This window comes from Rana temporaria, chromosome 1 (assembly GCF_905171775.1).
Source record: "Rana temporaria chromosome 1, aRanTem1.1, whole genome shotgun sequence".
In the NCBI taxonomy this organism is placed as follows: domain Eukaryota; kingdom Metazoa; phylum Chordata; class Amphibia; order Anura; family Ranidae; genus Rana; species Rana temporaria.
In genome coordinates this window covers 289,585,772-289,608,128 of record NC_053489.1, presented here as the reverse complement: position 1 = coordinate 289,608,128, position 22,357 = coordinate 289,585,772, and the positions used below count along the sequence as shown (strand labels likewise).

The window sequence follows — 22,357 nt, the reverse complement described above, 5'->3', positions numbered from 1 at the left end:
TGCATGCTCAGAATCAAGTCGATGCATGCTTGGAAGCATTGAACTTCGTTTTTTTCAGCACGTCGTTGTGTTTTACGTCAACACGTTCTGACACAATCGTTTTTTTTAACCGATGGTGTGTAGGCGCGATGGACCATCAGTCAGCTTCATCGGTTAACCAATGAAAACGATCCATCAGACCATTCTCATCGGATGGACTGATCGTGTGTGCGCGGCTTAAGGGGTGCAGGTGGGTAAGCTGTCTGCTGTGTGCAAGATATATGAGCAGCTTCAGATGCAGGAAGAAATGATATGAAGTGTTCCTGCTCCAGTGTTAGAGAAGACTGAGCACTCTGGAGAAGGAGTGTCACGTGAAGTTCTAGCAAAGAGACTGTTAGGTATAGCATTTGAAGTGGCTCACTTGTTCTTGGATTCTGCCATATTGCTACAAATTAGGGTCTTTCTTCCCCCATGAGGTACTCACAAAAGTAGGATGCAGAGAGATAATGCTGCAACACAGTTGCAGACCATCCTGTACCATCCTGGCAAACTTCTTGACCCAAGGTATGATGAATACTCAGTCATCCGTCAGAGACTGATTTCTAAGTAGTTAGGTTTTAGCGCAAAGTTTGAAAAGTTTACAAAGATTTACTAATGGTCAGAATACAGGGAAAACCTGTCTTACCTGCCTATGCCACTGGTCCAGGCCTGTCTATGCCGATGGTCCTGGTAAACTGTCTAGGTCTTGCCGTAATGGTGGGCATACCCTCAAAGGGATCTTCATGGACTTGGTTCCACTCTGATGGACCATGGCCCTGTATAGCACCCTGTGGCTAACTGAACGCATTGTTCACCCCATGCAGGATTCAATGCCCTCAGCAGCATTACAGGCCATCCACTGCTTTCATAGACAGTGTGGTTGACTGAGGACATTTTTACAAAATAATAAAGGAACATGATAAAGTAGTGAAGCTGGTGCATGAGGAGAGCTATGATGTAATCGGTATTGCTGAAACTTGGCTTCAATCCTCACATGACTGGGCTATTAATATTCCTGGCTATGCTCTCTTTCGGAAAGACAGGGTAAAAAGGAAAGGTGGAGGGGTCTGTCTCTATGTGAGAAGTGACCTCAAAGCAAGCGTGAAAGAGAACCTGGTTGATGGAGAGTGTGATGAGGCTGAAGCATTATGGGTGGAACTGCATACAGATGTGCGTAGTTCAAAATTAATCATTGGAGTTTGTTATAAACCACCCAATGTTAATGAGGAGGTGGAGACTCAGCTCCTTGCACAGATGGAAAGGGCTGCAAGGGCTGGGACGGTGATAATAATGGGGGATTTTAACTACCCAGAAATTGACTGGATTAATGGCACTTCTGGGACAGTTAAAGGACAACAATTTAAAAACCTATTGCAGGACAATTTTATGGTGCAGTTTATTGAGGCCCCAACTAGGAATGATGCTCTGTTGGACCTGATAATCTCAAACCATGCAGAGCTTATTACTAATGTTCAGATAAAGGAACACCTGGGTAGCAGTGATCATAACATGATTTCATTTAATGTTAACTATAAGCAAGAAATACATACAGGAAATATTAAAACACTAAATTTTAAGAGAGCAAATTTTCCAAGGATGAGGGCCGCTCTCCAGGACTTGGACTGGGAGGGACTATTGACACAGATGAACACAGAACAGAAATGGGAATTTTTCAAAAAGACTGTGTGGAACCTCACTGCAAAGTATGTTCCCATGGGCAATAAGTTTAAAAGGCTAAAAATAAAACCTATGTGGCTCACGGGCAAAGTTAAAAAAGCTATAAACAATAAGAAAGTAGCTTTTAAAAAATATAAAAATGAAGGAACACTAGTGTTGTTTAAATGTTACAAAGAATATAACAGGATATGTAAAAAGGAAATCAAGGATGCAAAAATTCAAAATGAACGACAGATTGCAAAAGATAGTAGGACAAACCCCAAAAAATTCTTTAAATATATTAATAGTAAAAAGGTGTGAAGTCTGAGCATGTAGGCCCCTTACAAAATAATCTAGAGTGGGTGACTGGGGACAAAGAGAAGGCAAATTTATTAAATGCTTTCTTCAGCTCTGTGTATACAATGGAGCATGGGGGAGCTCATGTCCATAATGGGGGTGGGAGTGACACAGCCCCAAATCCACAATGGCTCAAAAGTGATATGGTCCAGAAATATTTAGACAGAATAAAGGTGGATAAAGCACCTGGACCTGATGGCATCCACCCACGGATCCTAGGTGAGTTGAGCTCTGTCATTTCAAAGCCACTGTATCTAATATTTAGGGACTCATTAATGACAGGAATAGTACCACTGGATTGGCGTAGAGCCAATGTGGTGCCTATATTTAAAAAGGGAACAAAGTCTTTACCAAGTAACTATAGACCTGTTAGTCTAACTTCTATAGTTGGGAAGATACTGGAACGTTTAATAAAAGACCATATGGATGAGTTCTTGCAGGAAAAAAACTATTTAAGCAGCAGACAACAAGGATTTATGAAAGACAGAAGTTGTCAGACAAACCTGATTTCCTTTTATGAAGAGGTAAGTAAAACCCTGGACAGAGGAGTGGGTGTGGACGTGATATATTTGGATTTTGCAAAAGCGTTCGATACAGTTCCGCACACACGGCTCATGTGTAAGGTAAGGTCTACAGGATTGGATATATCAGTTTGTAAATGGATAGAAAATTGGCTGAAAGACAGAATTCAGAGAGTCGTGGTTAATGGTTCTTACTCTGAATGGTCCAAGGTTATCAGTGGTGTACCCCAAGGTTCAGTGCTGGGACCCTTACTTTTCAATATATTTATAAATGATATTGGGTCTGGGATCAAAAGTAACATTTCTGTCTTTGCAGATGACACCAAGCTATGCAGTGGAATAACGTCCTTGCAGGATGTCTCCAATTTACAAGCCGACCTCAATGCTCTGTCTAATTGGGCGACTGAGTGGCAGATGAGGTTTAATGTTGATAAATGTAAAGTTATGCACTTGGGGGCTAAGAATATGCATGCATCATACATACTAGGGGGAGTACAACTGGGGGGATCTGTAGTGGAGAAGGATCTGGGGGTTTTAGTGGATCATAAGCTCAATAATGGCATGCAATGCCAAGCTGCGGTTTCCAAAGCGAGCAAAGTCCTTTCTTGTATTAAGAGAGGTATGGACTCCAGAGACAGAGATATAATTTTGCCCCTGTACAAATCATTAGTAAGACCTCATCTGGAATATGCAGTTCAGTTTTGGGCACCAGTTCTCAAAAAGGATATCGGAGAACTGGAGAAAGTGCAGAGAAGAGCAACCAAACTGATAAGAGGCATGGAGGAGCTCAGCTATGAGGAAAGATTAGAAGAACTAAATCTATTCACTCTTGAGAAGAGGAGAATAAGGGGGGATATGATCAACATGTACAAATATATAAGAGGTCCATACAGTGTACTTGGTGTTGAGTTATTCACTTTACGGTCAACACTGAGGACAAGGGGGCACTCTTTACGTCTAGAGGAAAAGAGATTTCACCTCCAAATACGGAAAGGTTTTTTCACAGTAAGAGCTGTGAAAATGTGGAACAGACTCCCTCCAGAGGTGGTTCTGGCCAGCTCAGTAGATTGCTTTAAGAAAGGCCTGGATTCTTTCCTAAATGTACATAAAATAACTGAGTACTAAGATTTGTAGGTAAAGTTGATCCAGGGTAAATCCGATTGCCTCTCGGGGGATCAGGAAGGAATTTTTTCCCCTGCTGTAGCAAATTTGATCATGCTCTGCTGGGGTTTTTTGCCTTCCTCTGGATCAACTGTGGGTATGGAGTTGGGTGTATGGGATTGTATTGTGTTTTTTATTTTGTTTGTTTATTTTTTTTGTGGTTGAACTGGATGGACTTGTGTCTTTTTTCAACCTGACTAACTATGTAACTATGTTTCTCCAAGAATAGAAGAGGTCCATTACTTACAGACTTTAGTGAAAAACTCATTGAATCGTGGGGTGTGATAGGGTTATGGGGGAGATTCTCCTGAGAGGAGAGTCCTCATAAGCTTGCAAGTACCCAATCACCTAAAAGGTACAAGCTGATAACCTGTGGTGTATGAAAATAAATATTAATGTGGGAAAAAATGCATCCTGAATACTTCATGCACATGGAATGAGAGCCTGAACCAGATGGCTTGCACCCGAGGGTACTTAGGGAACTCAGTCAAGTAATTGCCAGACCATTGTTCCTAATTTTTACTGACAGTCTACTGACCGAAATGGTACCAGCTGAATGGAGAAAAGCCAATGTAGCACCAATATTTAAAAAGTGCCCAAAATACATCCGTTGGAATTACAGACCAGTTAGCCTAACATCAATAGTATGTAAGCTCTTGGAGGGGATGATAAGGGACTATATACAAGATTTTAGTAATGAGAACGGTCTCATTAGCAGTAATCAGCATGGATTCATGAAGCATCGTTCTTGCCAAACCAATCTATTAACCATCTATGAGAAGGTGAGTTGTCATCTAGATAAAGGAAGGACCGTAGACGTGGTGGATCTGGTTTTTGCAAAAGCATTTGACACAGTTCCTCATAAACATTTACTGTACAAAATAAGGTCCGTTGGCATGGACCATAGGGTGAGTACATGGATTGAGAACTGACTACAAGGGCGAGTTCAGAGGGTGGTGATAATGGTCACTCGGAATGGTCAGGGGTGGGTATTGGTGTCCCCAGGGTTCAGTGCTGGGACCAATCCTGTTTAATTTGTTCATAAATGACCTGGAGGATGGGGGAAAACAGTTCAATCCCTGTATTTGTGGACAATATTAAGCTAAGCAGGACAATAACTTCTCCGCAGGATGTGGAAACCTTGTAAAAAGATCTGAACAAATTAATGGGGTGGGCAACCATATGACAAATGAGGTTCAATGTAGAAAAATTTTAAATAATGCAGGTTGGACTTGATGGACTCGTGTCTTTTTTCAACCTCACCTACTATGTAACTATGTAACATCCTAATTGAAAGGATAAGTTTAGAGACTCGTAATTACAGTACAACACCCATACATTTGTATTTTCTACAATATTACAGGCACTCTTTGCATAATCCATGATCAAAGAATGCTCTGGTTAATGATGAAAAGTTTGCCTTTAAACTTAATCAGGTCAATTAGGACACCGCCTACCTGGTGAATGGTGCACATTTGTATTGGTATTTACCTTCTTTACATGTATGTCCTGCTAGTCAAATCTCTATAGATGATAGTTATTTTAAAGATAAGAATACTATCAAAATGTAGGCCAGGGTCTTCACTGGTTCTAGCACTACCCTATTTACTGCAGGCTTGGAGAAAAAGCAGAAGTTTGTACAGTAAAGAATGTGGCAAGAGGTTGTAATCCTGATTAGAACCACATCTGGCTGCAGTAGAATTCATTAATAAAAATTGAATTGACCTTTTACATTGGCACTTTTTATAATGCCTCCAAATAATTGTACTTCTTGCCCAGAGGCTTTTTTCCCTAGGATCAAAAGACACCTTATATCATTCAAAATGTTTTATATAATGATCAAAAACTTACCACTTGACTTGACCTCTGAGAAATTTGGGTTTTCCTCAAATGTAAAGAATGGTGGAACACAGGCAGGAGTGGGCACACCCTGCCCCAGGTATGGAGGATAGTAAGAATGCATTCTGTACTGTGAGCTTGTACTGTGTCCTGCCAACCGGTTGTCAGCACTTTTCATCTGCAGAGATGTAAAACACTTATTACAATTTATCAACTGGCTTTTTAAAGCAATATTATACCTATCAGCAGTTAGGTACCAACATGCATGTCCAAACGAACAAATTGTCACCTTTGCCTGGTTTTAAAAAAAAATGGGGTGTAGAATCTGAAGCAGCGTCAGAGCATTACCAAAGAAACTTTAAGCATCAAATCACATATATTTACCATGGTAAAAATGGGGAAATTTGATTTACCAGTAAATTCCAGATTTTGGAGTGCAGTACAAGGCACAGACCTTGGATTATTTGCTGCTACTAGGGTTGTCCAGATACCGATACCAGTATCGGTATCGGGACCGATACCGAGTATTTGCGCTAGTACTCGTACTCGCGCAAATACTCCCGATACCAAAATAGAATACTTTTTTTTTTTTTGTGACATCGAACACAAATTGGATGGCACCATTGGATGGCACTGGCATTGATTGAATTGCACTCATAAATGGATGGCACTGATAGGTGCACTAATAAGCTGCCTCCCTGCACTGATGCACTAATGGGCACTGATCTGCACTGATAGGTGGCACTGGCTAGCTGCACTTTTGGGCACTGGCACCGATGAGCTGCACTGACAGTGATCACTACTTCAATGATATGTAGTTTTCCAGTACCGTATGCTAAAAAACAGCCCCACACCATGATGTACCAGTTCTTCATAATTCTAAAGAAAATATCTTTGGTCTGTATTGTGGTTTGAAAACGGTCACATGACATTAAAAAAAAGTATCGGTATTCGGTATCGGCGACTACTTGAAAAAAAGTATCGGTACTTGTACTCGGTCCTAAAAAAGTGGTATCGGGACAACCCTAGCTGCTACCTTCACATAATTGGAAATTGGTAAAAGCTTTGCTGGGTGCACCCTCATGTAACCCCATACACTCCATGGGATGTCAGCTTCGTAGTAAGCAATAAGGAGAAACAGAGGACAAATAGGAGAGACAAGTGCCGTGCATCATACTCTAATGCCGCGTACACATGGTCGTTTTTTGTCATGAAAAAAAAACGAAGTTTTTCAAACTTCATTTTAAAAAACGACGTTGCCTACACACCATCGTTTTTTCTCATGAAAAAAAAACAACGTTTTTCAAACTTCATTTAAAAAAACGACGTTGCCTACACACCATCGTTTTTTCAAAATGCTCTAGCAAAATGCGGTTACGTACAAAGGCACTCTGTTCCATTCAAGCTTGCGTCATAACTTGCTTCTGAGCATGCGTGGGTTTAAAAACGTTGTTTTAGCCCACACACGATCATTTTTATGACACCAAAAAAACGACATAAAAAATTGAAGCATGTTCGAATTTTTTTTTTGTCGTTTTTCAGAAGACATTTTGCCCACACACGAACATTTTAAATGACGTTTTTAAAAATGTCGTTTTTTTTTCATCACAAAAAACGACCGCGTGTACGCGGCATAAGATTTGGAATTTACTGGAAAGTCAAAATTCCCAATTATCTTAATTGTACAGCAAATCACAGACAGCTGGTCATCGCCAAGCAATAAACTGAGGGGTGGGCAACAGCATAGCAAACAGGCTCAAAAAAGTAAGGGTCAACATATGAGGCATCTTGTTGCCAAAGCTTGCATAATTAGAGTACTGAACCTTCACACAGTAAAACTTTTAAAGAGTATGAACTGAAGTCCATGTGGCGATCTTGCAAAACCTCAAAACAGATGCTTGAGACTAAAAAGCTCAATAAACACCTACAAATCTGGTGGAATAGACCCTAATATAAAAGGGAGTAATCTGTTCCTTGAGGACATAAGCCCTGGAAATGGAGGGGGGTCAGGGTCTCAGGACCACCTTATCCCTATGTTTGATAGGAAATGGCTATATTTATTTTACTTTCTCCTCTCTCTCCATTTTGTCCTATGTACAGTATCTCATAAAAGTGAGTACACCCCTCACATTTTTGTAAATATTTTATTATATCTTTTCACGTGACAACACTGAAGAAATTACACTTCGCACTTTGTTACAATGTAAAGTAGTGAGTGCACAGCTTGTATAACAGTGTACATTTTCTGTCCCCTCAAAATAACTCAACACAGCCATTAATGTCTAAACCACTGGCAATATAAGTGAGTACACCCCTAAGTGAAAATTTCCAAATTGGGCCCAATTAGCCACCCCCCCGTGTCATGTGACTTGTTAGTGTTACAAGGTCTCAGGTGTGAATGGGGAGAAGGTGTGGTAGATTTGGTGTTATCGCTCTCACTCTCTCATACTGGTCACTGGAAGTTCAACATGGCACCTCATGGGAAAGAACTCTCTGAGGATCTGAAAAAGAAAAATTGTTGCTCTACATAAATATGGCCTAGGCTATAAGAAAATTTTCAAGACCCTGAAACCGAACTGGAACATGGTGGCCAAGACCATACATTGGTTTAACAGGACAGGTTCCACTCAGAACAGGCCTCAACATGGTCCACCATAGAAGTTAACTGCACATGCTCAGCGTCATATCCAGAGGTTGCCTTTGGGAAATAGATGTATGAGTGCTGCCAGCATTGCTGCAGCGGTTGAAAGGGTGGGGGGGTCAGCCTGTCAGTGCTCAGACTATACGCTGCACACTGCATCAAATTGGTCTGCATGGCTGTCGTCGCAGAAGGAAGCCTCTTCTAAAGCTGTTGCACCAAAAAAGCTGTTGGCCAACAAAGCCCGCAAGCAGACTAATGACATAGATAACTGAAAACATGTCCTGTGGTCTGATGAGATGGTGTCAAGTGTGTGTGTGTGGCGACAACCAGGTGGGGAGTACAAAGACAAGTGTGATCTTGTCAAGCATTGTGGTGGGAGTGTCATTGTCTGGGGCTGCATGAGTGCTGCCGGCACTGGGGAGTTACAGTTCATTGAGGGAACCATGAATGCCAACAAGTACTGTGACATACTGAAGCAGAGCATGATCCCCTCCCTTTGGAGACTGGACCGCAGGGCAGTATTCCAACATGATAACAAAAAAAAAAATACACCTGCAAGACAACCACTGCCTTGCTGAGGGTAAAGGCAATGGACTGACCAAGCATGTCTCCAGACCTAAACCCTATTGAGCATCTGTGGGGCATCCTCAAATGGAAGGTGGAAAAGTGCAAGGTCTCTAACATCCACCAGCTCTGTCATGTCGTCATAGAGGAGTGGAAGAGGACTCCAGTGGCAACCTGTAAAGCTCTGGTGAACTCCATGCACAAGAGGGTTAAGACAGTGCTGGAAAATAATGGTGACCACACAAAATATTGAAAATTTGGGCCCACTTTGGACATTGTCACTTAGGGGTGTACTCACTTTTGTTGCCAGCGGTTTAGACATTAATGGCTGTGTGTTGAGTTATTTTGAGGGGACAACAAATTTACACTGTTATACAAGCTGTACACTCTCACTACTTTACATTGTAGCAAAGTGTCATTTCTTCAGTGTTGTCACATGAAAAGATATAATAACATTTTTACAAAAATGTGAGGGGTGTACTCACTTTTGTGAGATATTGTATGTCAGTGGTTCTCAACTCCTGTCCTCAGAACCTACTAACAGGCCAGGTTTGCAAGATAACTGAAACATATCACAGGTGATATCATTTGCTGCTTAGTGATTGCAGTATTCTAGTCTGCATCTCCCCAAGGTAAATCTGGCCAGTTAGTGGGTCCTGAGGACAGGAGTTGAGAACCACTGCTGTACGATTTAGGTGCGTAGCTATGTACAGTATCAGCCAAAGCAAGCCCTCCAAGTGTGATTGTATATGAGAGGTGCATTTTCTTGCCTTAAGCAAAATGAAAATTGTAACACAGCCCTATGCCTTAGGACCTGGGTTTCAACACCTGTGCAATAAAGCCAGCATTAAAGCGTTTGTTAACTGATGTATTGTTTTTGATATCAGCCTAACTCCACATCCTCGAAAACTGCTAATATACACCACTTTGGACTAAAAATATTGGGCAAATTAAAGTAAATCTCAATAAAGTGGGTTACTTGTGACCAAAATAGTTGTATAATTTCGCAACTCCAGAGCATGTGCAGTAGATCACCCGTGTCCTTATGACATTTATGGCATATGGGACTGTTTATTTTATGCATACAGAAGAGTCTTAATGGAGTGTAATAAATTCTATGAAAGATACGTAATTGTATCATCCTGTCCCTGGCAGAAATTGCAGTGACAAAATACATATTAAGGAGCTCTTCCCAGTTTTCATCCAAGACATCTGGTATGTCCGCTATCCAATGTTTTTTCGGAGCCTGTAATCGAGTAGATTTGTGTTGCCCCAAAGTCTTACAATATGAGGAGATCAGACCTTCTAAGGTAGAGTTTTGAAAGGAAATGCCTCTGAGACCTAATTGGGACAGGGACACATGTTTAAATTGGATACTTAACCACCTAAGGACCGCCTCCTGCACATATACGTTGGCAGAATGGCACGGCTGGGCACAAGCACGTACTTGTACGTCCTCTTTAAGTGCCCAGCCGTGAGTCGTGCGCGCCCGAGGCCCGGTCCGAAGCTCCGTGACCGCAGGACCAGATCAACGCCGGAATCCCGCGATCGGCATTAACTCTCTGCTGAATGTCCTGATACTAGGTTGTAGTCTTTGCTTTGCATTGTCAACCTAAAAGCAGTCTCTGCAGGTTGTCTTAAAGCCTAATTGAACTGTTGTTATTTTTTTACTGTAGTTAATACAACACATACACAGCAATAAATATGGGTCTCTTATTCTTTTTTTTTTTTAACTATTAAGTGCTGACGCAGGGGTTTTCCAACATGCCACCTGCACTCCCTGCAGAACACTGCGCTAATCAACAGAACTTTTTTTGCTCCTTGAAAAAGAGTACCATACTTATTACTGTCAATGCAGTCTGGCTGGATTACAGTAATAAATAACGTTTCACTTGGGCTTCAGTGAAAAATTACAATGTTCGCACCAGAATGCGGTGCAGGAAAAGTGTGTTCCGTGCGCAGTTCCCGCACTGCGCTAAAAACACACCACCTTTGCAAACTGCTGGGGGTGCCAATACTTTGTTAATGCTGTGAATCTACAGGCCCTTTATCGCATGGTAGTGCAGCAATTTTCAAAAGTAGCGCATGCACTACAGTTTGTGCATTCCGGTGTGATTTGCCTGCCATTCAAATCGCATTGTGGACTGCATTCCAATGCAAGTCTAGAGAGAACCAGTAATGAACCCAAAACCAAACATTTTATATAGACTGTATATTGCAGCTTACCAATTATTAAATGTGCTGGTTGCAGTAGTTTTTATTTTTTATGCTTTTCCGCTTCTGTTTTCACCTGGTGATCTGGCCATTTACACACCTCCTGTATTAGAGTACCCCCACTCTGGATGGTTGAGAACAGGGGGCACAGCAGACAGCTGCATTATCAGTCTGAGGGTCTGGAGGGAGTGTTAAATGTTCAAGTTGATTTAAAGCTTTCAAGAATTCAGCTCCTTTGTAAAAAGTGAAGGCACACAATGAGTTAATTCCAGGGAGGTGCATGACATCTCCTGGATCTCTCTCTGTTATTTATATTTGATGGGTTTATAGTACTCCCAGAAGACAGCTATTATTGATCCTTCTGGTCTCAGCATCTTTAAGGCCCCATTCACACCTGAGCGTACCATTTTTAGGCAGAAAGTCGCACGATTTTGCAGTGTTTTTGCCACGATTTTAATGCGTTTTTGCCGCAATTTTGTACAGGTCAAAAGGTCACCAATGTAAAAAGCAGCAAAATTCCCAAATCTGCCTAAAAAAAAGTTCCAGAACTTGTTTGAGCTTCAGGCGTTTTGGAGTGCAAAAAACGGAAATGTGGCGCAAGATCCTGCGGAGCAACCAATGAATAAAATGAGGTATATGCAATTCTAATGCTAAAGTCCAATAATAAAAGTGTCCAATGAAAGTCCTGGATCAATGAAATGTGGTACAAGTGGCTGTGGGAAACACTTAGCGGCAGCACCTTAAAGCAGAAGCATTGCTCTGAAACGATCAAAAGAAAAAACAGAGTGCGCCAATCTGAGTGCAGTAAGCCCAAATTTAATAGCTGGAGTAAAATAAAATAAATGTACATATACAAAATGCCTACTCACAAATTTGAGGTAGATGGTAGGCAAAGAGACCAAAATTGGGAGATGTGGGCGATCAGCAAATGGATATGTGCCTGGAGTCCTGCAGTGGTCTTGGCTGGCGGGCATCCGGAATGTAAGCTGTAGCAGATGGATTGGAATCGGTGTCAGGGGACAGGAACACCGGAAAGCCACAGAGGATGCGGCGTGCGCTTCAGCGTGGAGCGCAGCGTGCCGTCGTCGCGCCGAAAGTGACGTGCAGGTCCGTGCTGGCCAATAGGATAACGCGTTTCACAGCGTCAGCTGTTTCATCAGATCCATCTGATGAAATCTTTTGATGGATCTGATGAAACAGCTGACGCTGTGAAACGCGTTATCCTATTGGCCAGCACGGACCTGCACGTCACTTTCGGCGCGACGACGGCACGCTGCGCTCCACGCTGAAGCGCACGCCGCATCCTCTGTGGCTTTCCGGTGTTCCTGTCCCCTGACACCGATTCCAATCCATCTGCTACAGCTTACATTCCGGATGCCCGCCAGCCAAGACCACTGCAGGACTCCAGGCACATATCCATTTGCTGATCGCCCACATCTCCCAATTTTGGTCTCTTTACCTACCATCTACCTCAAATTTGTGAGTAGGCATTTTGTATATGTACATTTATTTTATTTTACTCCAGCTATTAAATTTGGGCTTACTGCACTCAGATTGGCGCACTCTGTTTTTTCTTTTAGGCGTTTTGGAGTGGAGATGTGAACATTCCCCATAGAGAATAGTTCATTTTTTTAGCGTTTTGTAGCTTCAGGCTACAAAATTCTCAGGTGTGAGTCACTGCAGATCCTATGCCCACCCTTTCCCTCTTCCTGCCCAATCACAGAAACAAAAGCTTCCGTGAATGGGCAGCAGAGGGGAGGGGCAGACATAGCTACTCTGTGCTTTTCTCCCAGATCCTGGAATTTCTCTCTCTGGCAGAGCATAAAACACATCAGATGTAAATAATAGAGATAAGTCCAGAGGATTTCATACTCTCTTTTGGACTACTCATAGCGTGCCTTCACTTTTTGCAAAGGACCTGAATTCCTGGGAATTCCAGGTGCATTCCACTTCTTCTTGGATCCTCGCTGACAGTCCCGTTAAACAGCTGGTTGGGTACCTTAAGCTCGATTGACCTGTTGTCGTATGACAGTCGGGTCCAACGGTTCCGGTAAGCACATTCATAATTACACGTCTCATCTGAAGATCTTCGTTGGGATGGTTCATTCAATCTCATGACATCTTTATTATGTTATTTACCCACGATGGACAGTTTATCACGTTGAATTTCTACATGGACTGATTGCTTTCATGTGGATTGAATATTATTACTTTATGGTTATACGGTTACCCTGTTGAGTGTACACTATTTGGTGTTTTTTCACATTACTGGCTGGATCACCAGATAAAAATAAAAGAAAGAAAGCCTAAAAAAGCTAACTAATCACATCTAAAAATCGGTAAGCTCCAATATAATAAATGTTTGCTTTTGGGTTTAATACTGCTGTAACACTCAGTAACTCGTTGAACTTTTGTAACCAGGATTCTTACAACAGAGAAGCAAAGGAGACGGGAAAATATGTAAAAGTGAGCCTAAGCGCCATCTGCTGGTTGAATTTAACCATGTATAATATTCATATACAATATTAAATATTCCCCTGATACAAAAAAAAAGAGAAAATAAAAAGAGAAAACATTTGTTTGCATGTAATTCTTTTTGTCTTGGCCATAAAATTTAACAAAGAATATTATATAATTATGTATTGAACCATTATACATCCCCATTAACACCTGTGCTGAAAATACTCTCTGGGCTTCTAAGGGAGGTTAAAACTGTCAATTAGCAAAACAAAAAGACGCAAATGGGTTTGGCAGAGCTATAATTAAATTGGCTACCCTCGAAACAAGAAATGCCATGAGCTGACTTGTGCAAAAATTTACGGTCAAGGTAACTTACATCACAATAAAAAGACTGTTAAAATAAAAGTGTTCTGCTTCTAAGCAAAAAAATTATCTATATTAATCTCAGTTGCCTAAAAAATGTTGAATCACAGCAGAAGTTTCCAGCACAATAAAATAGCTTACTGGAAACTCTTGCTGTCTATTATAAACTTGAATCACGTACTGCGGCACTAAGGGAAAGAAAAAAAAGACCAGACACGGGCTTGAATCATTGCAAATGCTGGCGTGGCTTTGAGAGGAAACATCTATATCTGTCCACGTTGATAGACATACTTAATTAACCTCTGCTATACTGTTCCAAGCTACTATTAAAGACAAAATCATTGACCCATAAACAATATGTTGCCATCAGAATCTCAAATTGCTGTGACACCAAAGAGATATAGCTCTATCAGCAATATGTGAGGAGAAAGAAAATCTTTTATATTACCTGCACCAAGAAATATGGCTTCTATTTATGTCACACATGAGCTGTCAGAAACACTATGATACTTTTAGCATAAATCTGCAGGCTGGAGGACATAATAATACATATTCTATGACTTCTAGACAAGCGGAACAATCATCCAGACAGAACACACTGTATAGCCCTCTTCTCAATGATTTTTATTTTTATTCTTCGTCATCCATTTATATCAAGATAAGCAGAAGAAAGCAGCTAGGAGGACCATCTTTTTAAAGAAGACTTGTGACATGACCAGTCTACCATTAAAGGGCACTTCTAGAGAAAACTCATATTTTAGGTACAGGTATCATTTGGTGAGATTCAGTTAGCTGATGGTTTCTCACATTTCCTGCAGACTTACAGTAAAACTGAAGGTAAATCTTTTTTCATTTTGGATAGAGTAAAGCCTCGTACACACGATAGGTTAACCAGAGGACAACGGTCTGATGGACCGTTTTCATCGGTCAAAACCGATCGTGTTGTAGGCCCCATAGGTTATTTAACCATAGGTTAAAAAAAAGCCAACTTGCTTTAAAATTAACCGATGGATTCCTAACCGATAGGTCAAAACCGATCGTTAGTAGGCACAACCATCGGTTAAAAACCCACGCATGCTCAGAATCAAGTCGACGCATGCTTGGAAGCAGTGAACTTCGTTTTTTGTCAGCACGTCGTTGTTTTACGTCACCGCGTTCTGACACGATCGGTTATTTAACCTATGGTGTGAAGGCGTGACGGACCACCAGTCAGCTTCATCGGTTAACCTATGACAATGGTCCTTCAGACCGTTGTCCTCTGGTTAACCTATCGTGTGTACGAGGCTTAAGGGTAGGGTTTTTTTGCCATGTGTGTCCCACTGGGGAGATTGACCTTTTTTGTTTCTCGGAAATCCCTCCAAACTACGGTCACCAGAACTAGTGTCCCAATTGGAAGATGTACCCTTTATTCCTGTTCTGGTGACCACTTAAAATTTGGGACCTTCTTTCACTTTCAGTGATAAGGTCACCAGGACAAATAGAGATCCTTTTCTCCAAGATGGGCCGTCCTCAAAAGCAGAAAGTATGTTTCTGCACTGCTACACTGTGAATTCATGGTGGTGTGGTGATGCCCCCTTGGTAGGAGGTGAAAAGGATACCCTGAACTCACAGTGCAGCATGTCCAGTGAATGAAAAAAAAAATGTTTTCACTGCGGGGGACTAAATGTCAGTATTGCAGACCAAGTTAGTTTATTTTGCATTGGCTTTGGACAGAAAAAATAAATCAGCCCCAAGTTGGGCTTTAACTCCTTTATTACCATGCTATAGCTGAATGACATCTAGAGTGCAGCTGCACTTTGCCTGGAGACCGTCATATAACATGCTCGCGCTACCTGTGCGCCCACTGCAGTGCTCATCGGCAGTGGTATGTGATCGCTGCGTCCTTTGGACACAATTGATCACAGTTTGGGGTAAAGAGCCAATCACGGCGGCTCTTTACCACATGATCAGCTGTGTCCAATCACAGCTGATTACAGATGTAAACAGGATTTTTACGTGCTGAGAAATGAAGTTCAATGCTTCTGAGCATGCGTCGACTTGATTCTGAGCATGCGTGAATTTTTCTCCGATGGAATTCCACACAGACGATCGGTTTTTACAATAGTTTTTTTTTCCATCGGAAAAATTTAAAACGTGTTCTATTTTTTAACACTGATGGAAAAAAGACCGATGGGGCCCACACACGATCGGTTTGTCTGATGAAAAAAGTCCCTCTGACTTTTTTCATCAGTAAAACCGATCGTGTGTACACGGCAAAAATGGTGCAGATAATGGTGCCAAAAATGCATGCGATTTTAGTGCCTTTAAAACGCGATTTTGCATGATTTTACTGTGCTTATGGGGTTTTTTTCCATCAGTGTAAAAAAAAAGAACATGTTTTAAATTTTTCTGATGAAAAAAAAACCGATAGGAAATTCCGATCGTCTGTGTGGAACTCCATCGGAGAAAAATCCATGCATGAGCAGAATCAAGTTGACGCATGCTCGGAAGCATTGAACTCAATTTTTCTCGGCTCGCCGTAGTGTTTTACGTCATTGCATTTTGTCACGGTCGGAATTTAGTCTGATGGTGTGTAGGCAAGACTGATGAAAGTCAGCTTCATCAGAATTCCGACGAAAAATCCCATCGGTTTTTATTCCATCATAAATCCGATCGTGTGTACGCGGCATTACAGTTAATTTCCTTTCTATAGCAGCTACGGCCTAAGCAGAAAAGCATATCCCTCTCCAACAGCTACAGTGTGGACCATTGCTCTTTGTAGGCAAGCAGCGGTCTCTCTTCAGAAATCCAACATTCCCCCTACTGAGTCAAACCTATAGCTTTGCAAGCAGCAAAGCTTATGCTACCTGCTATTTAGAGAGCTCTGGCTCTGAAAAACAGCAAGGGCCCCACTCTCCAGCATGCCGGCAGGGCACAGGCTTTTCTTACTCAGGTTAAAGCTAATTTAAAAAGCAAGCATTTGTAACATGTTGAACACCTGTTGTTTTATCTAACAAATACCTTTGAGACTGCCTTTGTCCTATTTATTAAAGGATCCATTATAGTACCACCATTCCTCGAAAAATAAGAAAATGCTTTTCCAACCAGCTTAAAATTTATTCTGACATTTTATTTTGTGGGAACAAGGAAGCAGGGGGCAGAAAGAGTGGGCATAGTCAGTACTGTTCACGGGTGCCTGTAACACATCTATTGCTCATATTAACCCCTGCAGCACCAAAGATTATGGCTGCGGGGGTATGGAGGAGGGCAGAGGACTTTATTGGACCCTTTCACATGTCGTCTATGGGAGCGGAACTTGAAAAAGCAAAATATGCCATTTTGAGGGCTTATATGCAAGTAATTGAAAGCATATGTGGATACTGCACTGGGGGACATGTATCAACGCAAATTTTTGTTTAAAAAATATAGTTTTTACAGGAACAGTGATTTTAATGATGCTTAAAGTGCAACAATGAAAAATGTAAATTCCTTTAAATATAATGCCTGGGTGATCCTCTTAGTCTGCCTGTAAAGTGGCACATCTGTAGCATGTATAGAACATGCTGCAGAAAAAATGACATTTCTAAAAGAAAAATAAATGCATGAAATTACATTTTTTTTTGCAGACAATAGAAAAATGTTAAATAAAACCCACGCCAAAATAATAATAACAAAAAAAACCTTGCAGTGTGCCCCCTAAAATCCATACCAGACCCTTATCGACCTTTATCTGGGCATGCAGCCTGACAGGTCAGGAAAGGGAGACGAGCCAACACCCACCCCGAAGCATACCAGGCCACATGCCCTCAACATGGGGGGGGGGGGGGGGTTGCTTTGGGGCAGGGGGGGGCTCTGCCCCCTCACTCCAAAGCACCTTGCTCCCATGTTAGTGGTGACAAGGGTCTCTTCCCCACAATCCTGGCTGTGGTTGTGGGGGTCTGCGGAGGGCTTATTGGAATTTGAAGCCCCCTTTCAGAAGGGCCCCCCAGATCCCGCCCCCCAATCACCAAAAAGTGTCAAGTAAAAAAAATACAGAGACAGTTTTTGACAATTCCTTTATTAAAAAGTAAAAAAAAGTGTCCTCTGATGTAGATCCATCATCAATCATGATGTCCACTGTCACCATCATCCCGAAAAAGAAAAACAAAAGTCGTTTAGCTGTCAATGAAGGCTAACCGCGGAATGGCTGGCTTGCTATTTGACAGTTTTTATATAGGTAAGGGTGGGGCCACCTGATTGCACCACCCATTGTAACGTCACCGACCCAGCATGCACAGGTCTGTGACATCACAAGGGGGCTGAGCCACCAGGTGACGTTGCCAGGTGGCCCCACCCTTACCTACAGTGGGGAAAGTAATTATTTGATCCCCTGCAGAGTTTGAAAGTTTGCCCGCTTACAAAGAAATTAAGGGTCTATAATTTTATCATAGGTGCAATTTAAATAATAGAAACAGAATATCAAACACAAATGCAGAAATAACACATGATACAAGTGTTATAAATTGAGTTGCAGTTCAGTGAGTAAAATAAGTATTTGATCCCGAAGCAAAACATGACTTGGTGGAGAAACCCTTGTTGGCAAGCACAAAGGTAAGACGTTGTTTGTAGTTAGTGACCAGGTTTGCATATATCTCAGAGGGATTTTGGTCCACTCTTCTTTACAGATCTTCTCTAAATCATTAAGGTTTCTTGACTGTCACTTGGCAACTCGAAGTTTCAGCTCCTTCCATAAATGTTCTACAGGTATAAAGTCTGGGACTGGCTAGGCCACCCCATGACCTTAATGTGCTTCTTCTTGAGCCACTCCTTTGTCAAATGAGACCAAAAATTTGCTCTTTGGCATTAACTCAACTCGCCGTGTTTGGAGGAAGAAAAATGCTAACTATGACCCTAAGAACACCATCCCTACAGTGAAGCACAGAGGTGAAAACATGATGCTTTGGGGTTGTTCCTCTGCTAAAGGTACAGGCTGACTTTGCCACATTGAGGGGCCAATAGACGGAGCCATGTATTGTAAAATTTTGGATGAGAACCTTCTACCCTCAGCCAGAACACTGAAGTTGGGTTGTGCATGGGTATTCCCAGGGCCGGATTCCAGACAAGGCCAACAAGGCCAGGCCTCGGGGCGGCAGTGGGTGCAGGGGCGGCACTGCAGCTGAGAGGAGAGGACACTTTCATTTCCCCCCCTGTCATGTCACGGATGGTGAGAGGAGAGAAAACAGAGGGAAGAGGAGGTGAGATGGTTTTCAATGTAATTTTCGGCAGCAGCACCCCCCCAATGATCAATGTCATTCATTTTTGGCAGCAACACCCCCCCCCCCAGTTCTCAATGTCATTTTTGGCAGCAACATTCCCCCCCCCCAGTTCTCAATGTCATTTTCGGCAGCAGCATCCCCCCTGCTTCCCACTGTCCTGACGAAAAAGTCCCCCGGTGGATAATGTCCCCCCTGTACTGCGCAGGCGGGGGCGGCATTGAAGGACCCGGCCTTGGGGCGGCGAAGGGAGTAAATCCGGGCCTGGGTATTCCAGTGTGGCAATGAGCCAAAACATACCACCAAGGCAACAAAGGAGTGGCTCAAGAAGAAATAAATTAAGGTCATGGAGTGGCCTAGTCAGTCTCCAGACCTTAATCCTATAGAAAACCTATGGAGGGAACTGAAACTTTGAGTTGCCAAGAGACAGCCAAGAAAGCCTTATAGCCTTAGCCTTAGCCGCGTACACACGACCGTTTTATATGTCATGGAAAAAGCAACATTTTTCTCGGCGTGATTCTTGTCAAGCCTGCCTTGCATACACAAGATTGTGGGAAAAAAATGCTCTAGCAAAGCGTGGTGACATACAACACGTACGACGGCACTATAAAGGGGAAGTACCATTCAGATGGCGCCACACTTTGGGCTGCTTTTGCTAATTTCGTGTTAGTAAAAGTTTGGTGAGAGACGATTCGCGCATTTCAGTCTTCGTGCTTTTCAGTCTGTTACAGCGTCATAAATGTGCTATCTCTATTACAAACGCTATTTTTACCAGAACGAGTGCTCCCGTCCTATAACTTGCTTCTGAGCATGCACATTATTTTTCCCCGTCGTTAAAGCCTACACACGACCGTTTTTTACGGCGTGAAAAACTACGAGAAAAATTAGAGCATGTTCTAAATTTTTAATGCCCATTTTTCACGACGAGAAAAATGCTCTGGAGCCCACACACAGTAATTTTTAATGACCAATTTAAAAAGTTGCATTTTTCTCGTCATGAAAAACAGTCGCGTGTACGCGGCATAAGGATTTAGAGAAGGTCTGTAAAGAAAAGTGGACCACAATCCCTCCTGAGATGTGTGTAAACCCGGTCACCAACTACAAGAAACATCTTACCTCTGTGCTTGCCAACAAGGGTTTCCCCACCAAGAACTAAGTCATGTTAATTTATAACATTTGTTTTATGTGTTTTTTTTCTGGATTTTGGGTTGATATTCTGTCTCCATCATTTAAATTACACCTATGATAAAAAATTATAGACCCTTTATTTCTTTGTAAGTGGGCAAACTCACAAAATCTACAGGGGATCAAATAATTGAGATAAGAACTGTCTAAAGGCCAGCCAGCCATCCAGCGGTTTGCCTTCATCGCAGGCAGCTGCCAATCAGTGGCAATTAAAAATGCCTGCCAGTGCCATCAGTGATGCCTATCATTGCTAGCCATTAGTGCCACCCATAAGTACCCATCAGTGCAGCCTTTCAGTGCCACCTATGAGTGCCCATCAGTACCGCCTATCAGTGTCACCCACCAGTGCTGCCTATTAGTGCCCATCAGTGCCACCTATCAGTGTCCATTAGTGCCACCTCATCAGTGCCATCTCATTGGTGCCACCTTATCAGTGCCCATCAGTGAAGGACAAAACTTACTTATTTACAAAATGTTATAACAGAAAAAAAATAAAAACTTAAAAAAAAAAAAAAATCCGTCTTTTTTTATTCGTTTAGCAAAAAAGAAAAACCACAGAGGTGATCAAATAGCACCAAAAGATAGCTCTATTTGTGGGAACAAAATGATAAAAAATTTGTTTGGGTACAGTGTAGCATGAAAATTGGCTTGCACAGGAAGGTGCAAAAGTGCCTGGTATTGAAGTGGTTAAAGGCGCTTTTACTGTGCCTGACTGGGCAAAGCTTTGCCCAATCAGGGCGCAGAATGCTCTGGGCAGCGAACACCCACCGACCACTCTGCAAATCCGGGTGTTCTCTGAACGGGGCAAACAGCCAATGTTCGGCCCGAACTAATGCCGCGTACACACGATCATGTTTCGGCATGAAAAAAACGTTGTTTTAAAAAAGTGTCATTTAAAATGATCGTGTGTGGGCTTCACATCATTTTTCGCGTTCTGAAAAACTACAATTTTTTTTTTTCGAGCATGCTGCATTTTTTAAAGACGTTTTAAACTATGTCGTTTTTCGGGTTGTAAAAAATGATCGTGTGTGGGCTAAAACGACGTTAAAAACCCGCGCATGATCAGAAGTAAGTTATGAGACGGGAGCGCTCGTTCTGGTAAAACTACCGTTCGTAATGGAGTAAGCACATTCATCACGCTGTAACAGACAGAAAAGCGCAAATCGTCTTTTACTAACACAGAATCAGCTAAAGCAGCCCCAAGGGTGGCGTCATCCGCATGGAACTTCCCTTTCGAGTGCCGTTGTACGTGTTGTACGTCACCACACTTTGCTAGAGCATTTTTAAAAAACGATGGTGTGTGGGCAACGTCGTTTTAATGATGAAGTTGGAAAAACTTTGTTTTTTCTACATGCCGAAAAACGTCGTTTTTTTTTCATGCCGGAAAATGATCGTGTGTACGCGGCATAATGCTCGGGCTAAACCATTCTCCCGACATTATTTCTTTATTATGAATTTAATTAACTTTAACAGGTATTGTAACGCTGTATAAAGAGGGGATATTCAGGGGCTTTGAGAATAACACTGTAGCACATAAAAAAAAATGTGAAACGCAAAGGAATGAGGCCTCGTACACACGACAGAGTTTCTCGGCAGAATTCAGCGAGAAACTCGGTCAGAGCCGGATTCTGCCGAGAAACTCTGTTGTGTGTACACTTTCGGCCCGATGGAGCCGCCGAGGAACTCGTCGAGAAAATAGAGAACATGTTCTCTATTTTCTCGTTGTTCTATGGGAGAACTCGGCCCGCCGAGCTCCTCGGCGGCTTCAGGGCTGAACTCGACGTGTTTGGCACGTCGAGTTCCTCGGCCGTGTGTACGAGGCCTGAGATCTCAGCTCACAATGTTCTACACATTAAAGATACAAAAAGGTAAGATATATTTGGCAGCCATAGCTGAGTTGTAGTTATGGGAGAACTACATTCCCCGTGAACTGTGATGGGCTGTACTTATATTGTACAGAACAATTGCTCAGAGAAGGTCAAGAATACAGTCACAAATGTCATGTAAATTCAGCTCTTGTGGCTCTCATAGGCAGCCAGCTAAAAATCATTTTATCAACTCCCGAAGACAGGCAGCATTATACTGTTATATTTCTGACCATGGATTTGGAATAAACATTATCACAAATGGTTTGTCTTATAAATCCT

The 22,357-nt window shown here is 42.2% G+C and overlaps 1 protein-coding gene across 1 annotated transcript in view; it reads right to left on the bottom strand.

Moving 5' to 3' along the window:
- Positions 1-22,357, bottom strand: part of DMRT1 (doublesex and mab-3 related transcription factor 1) — a 182,540-nt gene that overhangs the window by 72,058 nt on the left and 88,125 nt on the right. The window contains exons 5-6 of the mRNA XM_040357176.1: positions 5,565-5,730; positions 4,263-4,265 (exon numbers count right to left, since the gene is read on the bottom strand). Of these exons, the coding sequence (XP_040213110.1) occupies positions 4,263-4,265; positions 5,565-5,730 (169 nt within the window). The remainder of the gene's footprint in view (positions 1-4,262; positions 4,266-5,564; positions 5,731-22,357) is intronic.